Here is a 10,976-nt window from a genome sequence, read left to right on the forward strand (position 1 = left end):
GTCCAGTTACTGGCACCCAGGTCTCTCACACCAGTCTCTCCAGTTATTGGCATTCACACCTGGGAAGTTACACAGAAGGATGGTTAGGAAAGGATTTAATAAGATGGCAGGGAACACTGTAGTGGTCAGGCATAGGGCTCATCCCAACAAATGCACTGACCAGTCCTTGTTTAGGTGCAGCTACCGCCTTTTGTACTTCCTCCTCTCTATTGCCTTGCCAAAACAGACTTAGTACAACAAGATGTGTGCAGAGTGGGAAAAAATATATCCCAGAAATAAATGTCCCAGAAATGTAGCCAGTAGCCCTTGTCTGTTGGTCAAGGAAATCACAGGGACACAGGGACTCCTCCTAGGAAAGCACTGGTGAGTCGTCAGAGCTGGAGGAGAGATGTGAAAAGCAGGGCAACAGCTCCAACAGTTGAACAGAGACTCCTGTCCAGTGCCTGCCTGACAGGTGTTGCTCATATGTTGAGGCTTTCACTGATATCCAAATGCAGGACTAGGAGGGCATTTTCCCCTCTTTGGGGATTTTTTGGCAAGGAGGTAAATACAAAGGAGCAGTCACATCTCCTACCAAGAGTGCTCCAACAGCCGTCATTGGTGTACTCTGAGGGAAGAGTAAGAGCTGGATGAGCAGCTGGGATACTTCTCTTGAATAATCACTGCTGTGTCCTGCTCAGTGTCAGTAGCTCTGGAGTGATCCTGTGTCTGCTGTGGCAATGGACCCTGGTGGCAAGGAAGGTCAACAGCAGCCTGGGCTGCAGTGGAAAGAGCGTCAACCAGCATGACAAGAGACCTGATCCTTCCTCTCTACTTGATGCTGGCGGGGCCACCTCTGGAGTGCTGGCTTCGGTTCTGGGCACCCCAGTACAAGAAAGATAGTGGTGAGAGATGAGCAAAATGGTGCAGGGATTGGAGCATCTTTCCTGTGGGGATACACTGAGAGGGCTGGCAGTGTTCAGCCTAGGGAAGAGAGGGCTCAGGGGGGATCTTGGCAATGTGTATAAAAAGCTGATGGGAGGGAATGAAGAAGGGAGTCTTCTCAGTCAAGTGTGCTTGGGACTCCTCATCTCTGCCATGAGGAAGCTCTGTGGAGAGATCAACTACAGTTTTTTGCTCCTCCTGGGGAGCAAACCAGCCCCCAGCGAGGAAGAACTGTCCATGGGGAACTTCTCCTGCCATCCAGAAAGGTCAGGAGAGAGGATCATCTTACAAACTCAGGGGTCTGGGTCATTGTGGGAGTGTGGCTGGTGCCAACGGCAGTGTCGATGCCGATGCCCCGTCGAGCAAGCGCCCGGCTGGGCATGGCGGCCCTAGTGCGGGGAGCGGGAGCGCCCCCTGGCGGTTCCACCAGGACTGTCTCCTCGCCACACCCGCCCGGCCCCGCCCGCGGCGGTTCGTGTCCGGCCGCAGCCCCGGCTCCTCTCCCCGTGTCTCTCACGGCGCAGTAATACACCGCCGCGTCCCCGCGCCGGGGCCGGGCGAGCCACAGGGCGCTGGACCGGCGGTCTGCCGCCACCGACAGCCATCCCAGCGGGTCCGACAGCTCTTTGATTCCTTTGTGGCTGCTCACGAGGAGTTCGGGACCTTGGCCCGGGAGAAGACGGTACCAGACGATGACCTCGTTTGACTGTATGTTGGGGTGTGAGCAGTTGATATTGATGCCGGTGTCCTCGGTGGTCTCTGCCGATGGCTCCTGCTGCACCTGGGCTCTTCCCGTTGCCACTGCCGAGAAAGAAGAAGGAAAGATCAAAGATCATCAAAGGTCTCCCAGCTCGGGTATTCCCTGATAAATGGTTAGGAAGAGTAGCAACAAAACAGAGCTGGACCAGAAGGAGTAGGAAGATGTGCCCATGAAGAGAGAATGAGAGTGGTCATGTGCTGGATGTGTGTGGAGTGAGGGAAGAAGTCTGGGGGGGATTTTGGAACTGATGTACCCAGAGATAGAATGACAGTCAGATTCATGGCTGAATGGATGAAGAGGTATGAGGAGTCTGGAGAATGGGTGTGTTACAGTGAAGTATGGAGGGCTGAATTCAGAAAAAGGATATCTACTGAAAGCATATGGGGATTAGAGTATGTATGGAATAATGGAGAGGTACAGGAAAGCAAACTTGCTCTTACAAATATGAAGGAAGCAGGGGGAGATAGGAGAGGGTTCTCAGAGAGTAGGAAGAGAAGTTATTTATGGTAGGGGCCTGGAGAGATGGGTAAAAAGAAGAGTGGAGACAGGAAAGAGGAGAAGAAGAGTAAAGAGCAAAGAGTGAGTGTTACAGTGACAGTGGGCTGAAATCAGGGCAATAAGAGCTGCTGAATTCACAGACAAAAGAGTGCGTGCATGGAAAGGCAGGTGTACCTGCAAGCAAACTCGTAATTACTGAGATGACGGGAATGATAGACTCCCCAGAGCAAACTCAAGAGACCTGGGAAAGGGGAACGAGAGAGAGAAAAACTAGAGGGAAGAGTTTGTGGTGGCTCCCCTAGAAACACTCCAGGCTCAGCCCCGTCCCCCACCCAGCCCCGCCAGCCCCGCGCACCCAGGAACACCGCGGCCAGTCCCGCCAGCCCCGCGCCCCGGCACCGCCGCATCCCGCCTCTCCAGCGCCTGCGCCTGGCTGCCCCTGCCAGTCCTGGCTCTCTGCTCCTGCCGCGCCCCCTCCTCCTCTCCTCCCCTCTCCTCTCCTCTCCTCTCCTCTCCTCTCCTCTCCTCTCCTCTCCTCTCCTGCCCTGCCCTGCCCTCCCCTCCCCTCCCGTCCCCTCCCTTTCCATCCCCTCCCCTCCCCACCCGTCCCCTCCCCTCCCCTCCCATATCTCTGTATGTCCAGCCTATTCAGGAGCCATGTCTGACAGTTATGACCCATTCCCCTCATTGCGTGTTATCCACAGACCTTCTGGGAGTTCCCCACTTCCCATGACACACGGTGTTCATGAAAACATCAAACAGTTCTGGTCCTACTACTGACGCCTACTATTAGACCCCACTAGCAAGTGTTGGACAGATGGGTTCTGCACTGCGGGCACAACTTTCTGAGCCTGGTAGTCCAGGAAATTTTCTACACACCTTATAATCTTTTCACTGAACCGGTTCATCTCATATTGGGTCATGAAGGAAGTACAAGACAATATGTTGAAGGTCTTGTCATATTCTAGGTGCACACATCCCCTGCCCTTCCCTTGTCCACATTGATTTTATCTCATGAGAAAACAATGAAGTTGGTCCTCAGATGCGCTAGAGCCTCAGCTCAGAAACAGCTTCATGGAGAGGGGAATCAGCCCTGGCTGAGCTCTCCCAGCAGAGCTCCCTGGCATTGATCTCACTGAGGTCACTAAAGGAAGGGGGAAAGTCCACAACTGCACTGCCTTCAAGTTGGAACTGAGCTCCAAATAACAGACATTCAGGAGGGGAGGCTTAGAAAATGTAGCCACTGAGACACAGACCTTGTTAGAAAGAAGGACAGCAGCTGGGTACTGGGGACTCGTTCCCAAATCCAGTGCAGTGGGCTGTGTTCCATCTCAGCCACGTTCTACAGTTCACTGGAAGCAGATCCACTCAGCACATGGTTGTGCAGGATTCCTCAGCCTTCCTCCTTGCCCATATAGCAAATCTCATCTTTTTGAACTCTCTAGCGCTGAGGAGAGCAGCTGTGTCCTGGCCTGGAGATGCAGGGAGGGGAGACTGCCAGCCATGATGAGACACATCTGATGTTGTTACACTGAATTAAACCGAGGATTCAAACTGGACTGAAGCCATCCTTGTTGCTTCCTGAAATCAGCAGCAGAAGAGTGAGAACTTTGGACAGGCAGGAAAAGGAGGGCTCAGGAGAGAGGCGCTGCATTTCAGGGCCTCTCCCCTGCACAGATCTCTAACAGGCTGGTGCCATCACCACTCAGCTGCACTCAGGCTCCTTCTGACCCTGGGAACCTGCTGCTCTGTGGTGCTCATGGACAGAGCAGTGGAGAATGTCTCTGCCATGAGCAGCACATTCCCTCATGATCAGTGACACACAAGGACAAACACACACACAGACTCATGCAGAGTGGCATGGTACTATACACAAATATGTACTCTCATGTGTACCCGAAACAATTTCTCTGCCTAGAAGTAGACACAGGAAAAGAACATGCATAGCAACAACATGAACCATGGTGTTAGAGAAGTCCATGGATTCTGCTGAGGACCTCTGAGGATTGTGCAGTGTTAGGCAGGATAGGGTCAAAAGAAAGCAGCACGACACTCATACCTGGGAAGGAAAAAGCAAGGGACAATAGGAGTCACCTGAGGAGGGCAGGAAAAACAAAGGCTTGGCATGTCCTCATGCACAGGAGCCCATGGGCATCCAATTGAGGATGGTTAGATCTTCCTGAGAATGGCATTTCAAAGAGCAGCAACAGAGTGACCCACAGTGACATCATTTGCCTGCTCTTCTGCTTCTATTGTTGCATTCCTGCCCTAGAAATCCCACTGCCTCTCATCCTAGGGATCAATAGAAGCCTTCAGTGGGAAATGGGCATGGCACAGATCTGGAAGTGAAAAGGCAGCAGTGCAGGAAACCAAAGCACAGTCCTTATCATTAGCTGTGATGATTTGCATTCAAGATGAGCTTGTCAGAAAATTTTTACATCTGCCAAGGGTGCCTCTGGTCCTGCAGCAATGAAGGGGAAGTATAAAAGGCAGCTCAAGTCCCTGCTCTCTCATCCACTTCTCTTGCCTCCTTCTGCTTGGGAACCAGGTAAGTCTGAAGCCTCTTCTCCTCTTTTAAATTGACAGCTCTCATTGATGAATAGCTCTGCTGATGTTGGCTGTTTCTTGTCATGGATTTTGCATGTGGGATGTAGCAGAGGGGGCCTTTGGTTTATTCACTAGGAGAGAGCCTCCCTGAGCCAGGATGACTTTTGTAGGGCAATGAAGACTGTGTGGCTCCTGGCACATCTGCCAGCTCCCCACTCAATAGTGGCCTTGGCTCCTTTTTGACCAGGTAACCAGTCTGCTCTTCACCCACCCTTGTGCTCTGCTTCTTCCCTGATTCTCTCCCAGGTTCTCCTCCACCCTCAAGACATGTCCTGCTATGACCAGTGCCTGCCCTGCCAGCCCTGTGGCCCAACCCCGCTGGCCAACAGCTGCAATGAGCCCTGTGTCAGGCAGTGCCAGAACTCCACCGTTGTCATTGAGCCCTCGCCTGTGGTGGTGACCCTGCCCAGCCCCATCCTCAGCTCCTTCCCACAGAACACCGTTGTGGGCTCCTCCACCTCTGCTGCTATTGGCAGAATCCTTAGCTGTGATGGAGTGCCCATCAACTCTGGGTACTGTGACCTTTCTGGCATTTCTAGCCACTACTTTGGCAGAAGGTACCTCTGCTGATAAAGATGCTGGGAAAGCCCCAGGGAGACACCTCAAGGAACTCAAAACATGGTGCTGAACAAAAGATCAAAATATTGGCTGTGTTTTCAGTAGAGCTGAATGGCTTTACCTTTCTTTCCAGTTTCCTTGTTTGCTTCATTTCTCCTTGGCAACAAGATTTCCCCAGGGAGCATCTCTCTCCACCCTGTGTGGCGGGTAGATGAACATCATGCATGGACTTCCTCTTGACCAAGGACATCAGACTTTCAGATTCCTCTGTGGATCCCTACTCCTCTGTCCTCCACTTGCAGTGATTTTATTTCCCTCTTTAAATGCATTAAAGTTCTGCTGCTTTCAAGCCTGGCCTCCATGTGATCCTTCCCTCTGCGGAAACTCCCCAAGCTGCCAAAGGAGAAGGGTGTTACTCTGGGGTGGAAGGGGGTGAGGGCACAAGGGAATCCTTCTCCATTGACAGAGGAATGGGAGGTTGGGACACTCTGCAGTGGATCCTCTTTTGGGAACTTGGAGCTGAGGAAGTCGTCCCTGTCTGCTCAGCTGCCGGTGACCATCAGGCCTTGCCTTGCTGTGTCTCTGCCCACAAATGGGGTCTGACGGGTCAACCGCCCCCTGAGCTCTTGAGGAAGGGTGTTCCCTTGTTCTAGCCAGAGCTGTGCTGGGGTGGCAGGGGGTGGGTGTGAGGTTCTAGAAGATGATTTACTTTGGCAAGAAGAGTGAAGCCTGCAACAGCCCTTGGGGTGGCCCATAGCTGCTGCTGCACCTTCCTCTCCCCTCCATCACCCAATGTATGGGCCATGGCCGGTGGACATGGACCGGAGTAGCAGGGAAATTTCACCTACTCTGCTGAAGGTGTAGATGGTGGAAATTGGAGCTAAACACGTGGGATCTGAGGGCAGCCAGTACAGAAATGGGGACAATGAAATGGTGCGTTTCTGATAGAAATCAAATTGCTCTGACACCGAACATGAAAGAGAAGCAAAACATCAGCAAGGACAGAGGTACTGGGTGCACATGGCAAGAGAGATGCTCAGAACTCTTGTATGAATGGATGGAACACCCTCAGGGATGGCAATGGCCTCACCTCCCTCTTCTCCTCTCCCCTCCACTGATTGTTCTAGGGCCACAGCCAGCACACATGAGCACCAGTGGTAGGGATTGGTTCCCCCCATGCAGCCTTTACCACCACCCCTACAGAACCTGGTAGGGCCCAGGACTGAGAAGGCATACAAGGTTAACATCATTCACAAGTCAGTATTGGGATTAACTACACTGGGTCACACAATGGAGGCCCTGGAAACCCATGACCCCCATGGGTGAGGGCAGTTCAAGGACAGTGACTAGCACTCACTGGCCTATAGTTTCTCTGTGGTGCCTGGTCACCTGCAAGCATGGCTGAGGCAGCTTTTCTTGGGCCCACGACCTCTAAGGCCCTGGTATGTCAGGATGATCTTTGCTCCAGAAAAGCTCTGTGCAGGAGCTGGTCACCCTCTCCCCTTGAGATGTGTATGTGACAATGGGACACACTCAGCAGTATCTGTGAACTGTTTGTGGTAGACAACTTTCGTTCATGACCATCCCTCTTGCTTGGCTGATGCTCCTGGGCACTGGTTTGATCAAAAGTACATCAGAGGCATCACCTAGGAAGAGCCTGAAAAACACAAACCATCCATCCATCCATCCGTCCGTCTGTCCATTCATCCATCCACCCATCCAACCATCCATCCATCCATCCATCCGTCCGTCTGTCCATCCATCCATCCATCCATTCATCCATCCACCCATGCACCTAGGGACTTGTGCTTATTGCCCTTTCCGCAGCTGGTAAGTTCAGATAGGGGTAGAGGTCCTTTTCTTCTGGAGGGCCAGGTTCCAAAGCCCTTCATCAACATTGCCTCCTCTTGCCTCACTGCTTAAACGATGAAGCAGGATGACAGATGTTTTGAGATATCGATCTCATCTCCCTTGCAAACAAGGTTGATGAGGGCCCTGTAAGCCAAGCTGTGCAGGCCTCAGTGACAAAAGACATCTGTCCCCTGAGAACCTCTGAAGCAACCGCCCAATTTCCAGCCATCCTTCCACAGTTTACAGATGGTGTCCCTACAGAATGTTGGGCTGTCTAGGGTCCCACAGCCTTCTGAGGTCAAAATTTGGGCTCAGGTACACAGAGCCTAACAGACCAGGCAAGGTTCCATGCACATTCCTTCTGCTTGAGACTTCGGACAGAGCCACCAAGGCTCTCCATCTCTTTGGCCACAGGACACATTCTTACCATGCCCAGAGACCAGGGCCTACCCTCCTCCCTCACAAGACCTGCATCACTACCACTGGGGTGAATTGCCACCATCTGGGCAATCCAGCTCCTCATCCTGCCTGGGACTCCCAGAGTCCTCCACTCTCTCCCTGCCTGACACTCTCTCCCTGCAGACACAAGCCCAACTACAGAGTACACGCTGGGACATCCTCCACCGGCACCCAGCTGCCCAGTGCCTCCAGCATCCCTGAGCCAGGCTGGGCTACAGCTCTGCTTCTGGAACACTTGTCCCAGCACAGGTGTGGTGGGTCAATAGAAACCACTTGGGTCCTTGGCACCAGAGGATCTGGTCCTGCCCAAACAAAACCCCTACATTCTGTGGGAGGAGAGAAAGTCCCCACAGCACATATAGGGAAATGACTGGGACCAGGAAGAAGGGAGGGGTGGAAGGAAGGAGTTTGAGATTGGTTCTTATTGCTCATTATCCTACTCTGATTTGATTTGTCATAAATTCAACTAAATTCCCCAGGTTGAGTCTGTTCTGCCTGTGATGGTAATTATTGTGTAATCTCTCTGTCCTTATAATGATTATCCAAGACACTTTCATCATATTTTCTCCCCCTCTCTGGCTGATGGTGGGGGAGTGATAGAGCAGCTTGGTGGACACCTGGCATCTGGCCAAGGTCAACCCGGTTCCAGCATGCCACGCTCATGCTGGCCCAGCATTACGGTAGAAATGGTCAAACACTTTCTTGGCACATAAAGGAGGCTGCAGCAGCAGAGCCACCTGGGAGAAGATGCCCACAAAGCCCACCGCCCATGCCCCCAGCACCAGCAGGAAGTAGACTTTTTTTGTCATGATAGAGTGTTTTACAGAGTGGTTTGCATATTGTGATATAGTGATCAAAGGACACGGCTAAGAGGATGTTGTGGTTTGATTGCGGGGCGACAATAAAACCGTGGCAGATGTATTGTTAACCTCCTCTCCCCCCACTTTCCCCTTCAGCTCCTCCCTCTCCCCGCTTCCCACTAAGGACAGACGATAGGGAGGAAAAGAAGGACAGAGAGAAGAGAGTTGGAAAAAATTAAAAATGTTTTACTAATGATACTAATAGAGATAGAGAAAATAATACAAAATATACAAAACCAATCTTTAAAGTCCTGGCAACTGCTCCACAGATGTAGGGCCGGCACCTGAAGTCCTGGACTGGACTCTGCAGCCAACCGGAACTGGATTCGTTCTGTCACTAGGCCTCAGTTTGCAGGGACAACTCGCAAGGTCCTCTCCCAATGTCGGCCATAAGGAAAAGGGAACGAGATCCTTGTGATCCCCCACTTTTATATGAAGTATGACGTGAATGGGATGCAATACTTTAGTTGGTCAATTTTTCAGTTCACCTCCTGCTTGCACATCTCGCGGGATGCATCACTATCAATGACTTTGCATTCCATTGGTATGTCTACCAAAACATGTACCTAACTTTCAGGAAAATTGCAGTTAGTAAGAAGACTTTAGCTGACAGGGAAATTCACTAGTAGAGAAACTTGTTTTTAACAAAACCAGGACAGAGGATCATAAGCTCAGTCAGGCTCATGAAGATGTGGAAAAATGAAAGCAGCAAACAGAAATGGTAGTCCTGGTGCCAGGAAAAGTCTCCAGCATTTGGGGGAGAAGGGTGGTTGGTGCAAGAGATCTCCATGAAGGAATGTCTGCCACGGAAGAACTAGATCAGGATCCTCAGGGGCTGCTCACTCCCCACAGTGACAAGGATGAGGCCATTCCCACCACTGTTAGGAGACCTGTGGAGAAGGCAAAGACAAGCAGAACAATGTGCCACTTGGGGAGGTCACTTTGCTTAACTATGTTTTTGTTTCATTCAGGGCAACATACTGCTCTGTTTGGAACAGCTTTGTCATGTCCAGAAGGAATCAGCTACCCAGGCTAGAGAGAGGAACCAGAGGTGTGCTGGTGTAAATCCTTTGTGTCTGTTGGTGCCAGAGGAATAAAAGCAACCACGGCTGCAAGGCAAGGTAACCACTTGAGCACAGATGAAAGTCTGGCCCTGCCAGGGCTGAGGAGCAGGTGGCAGACCACAGTAAAGAGAATGTGGCAGAGCTCTGACAAACATTTCTGGTTTGTTGGAATGGACCTTTGCCAGGTAAGGGCTGACTCCCATTGCAACTCTGGTAACTCCTAGGGACACTGATTTCTTCATTGCATCATTCCTAATTGCATCATTTGAATGCCCAAAGATCCTATGACTGTTACTAAATATGTAGGGTTGAAATCTTTGTGTGTGTCCTTGGGAAAGGAAAAAACATTGGGTGGGAGCTGCTGGTGTGTTTTCACAAGGGGGATTAGCTCTACTGAGACACACACTAAGTTGAGCAACTCTCTGAGGCATTTGCTAACAATTTATTTGTGACACCATAAACACCCTGTGCTGTGTCCTCATGTGAAGGATCTACTGCTGTCACTTTGCCTTCCTAGAAGGCAAAAAGAGCTCAGCATCCTTGGCATGGCAGGAGGACAGAGGCAGGAGGAGGACAGAGGCAAGAGGAGGACCAGGCTGCCATGGGCTGGATGGGAATTGATGACCTCTGCGATGCATTTCTGAGACGATGCTGCAGGTCTTTACAGACAGGCCAGAGGGTGCCACATTTCTCAGAACGCTCTGAGTCGTTTCTGTGGAAGCAAAAGAGCCTTGCGGGAAACACCCTACTCCCCTCCCCGCCTTGCACAGACCGTCTCAGTCTCCGCATGTAGCGCTGCCCAAGCGCGGCTCTTTGGTGCCTTTAGGAGCACAGACCCGCAGCAGCCGTGGATGAGAAGAGGTGCTGGGTCCAGACAGCGACCGCAAGGAGGACCCGGAGATGCGGATGCCGGTCGGGTGGGGGAACCGCCCCGGGGCCGGGCGGGGCGAGGCGGCCACAGCGGGCAGAGCGGCAGCGCCCCCTGGCGGACTCATTATGAACTGTTCCGCCGCTCTCTCCTCCCACGCCGACCCCGCCCGCGGCGGTTCGTGTCCGGCCGCAGCCTCGGCTCCTCTCCCCGTGTCTCCCACGGCGCAGTAATACACCGCCGCGTCCCCGCGCCGGGGTCGGGCGAGCCACAGGGCGCTGGACCGGCGGTCTGCCGCCACCGACAGCCGCCCCGGAGGGTCCGACAGCGTTTTGATTCCTTTGTTACCGAGTGTGATGAATGCGGGGCCTCGACCCGGGAGAAGACGGTACCAGAAGATGGACTCGTAAAGCTGTATATTTGGGTGTGAGCAGTTCATGCTGATGCCGACGCCCTCGGTGGTCTCTGCCGAGGGCTCCTGCTGCACCTGGCCTCTTCCCGCAGTTACTGCCGAGGAGAAAAAGAAG

General features: G+C 52.5%; 1 protein-coding gene and 1 gene segment (V, D, J or C); one reads left to right on the plus strand and one right to left on the minus strand.

The window, feature by feature from the left end:
* Window positions 1-1,204: 1,204 nt before the first annotated feature.
* LOC135998284 (T cell receptor alpha variable 13-2-like) lies at window positions 1,205-2,589 on the minus strand. The segment is given in 2 exon segments: window positions 1,205-1,725; window positions 2,538-2,589. Coding segments are annotated over 2 exon segments (573 nt in total).
* A 2,062-nt stretch (window positions 2,590-4,651) lies between these two features.
* LOC135998150 (feather keratin Cos1-1/Cos1-3/Cos2-1-like) lies at window positions 4,652-5,359 on the plus strand. The gene is made up of 2 exons (XM_065651268.1): window positions 4,652-4,730; window positions 5,004-5,359. Exons 1-2 carry the CDS (start codon window positions 4,652-4,654, stop codon window positions 5,357-5,359), a joined length of 435 nt encoding a protein of 144 aa, XP_065507340.1.
* Window positions 5,360-10,976: the final 5,617 nt, after the last annotated feature.

Source organism: Caloenas nicobarica, chromosome 24 (genome assembly GCF_036013445.1).
Source record: "Caloenas nicobarica isolate bCalNic1 chromosome 24, bCalNic1.hap1, whole genome shotgun sequence".
Classification (NCBI taxonomy): domain Eukaryota; kingdom Metazoa; phylum Chordata; class Aves; order Columbiformes; family Columbidae; genus Caloenas; species Caloenas nicobarica.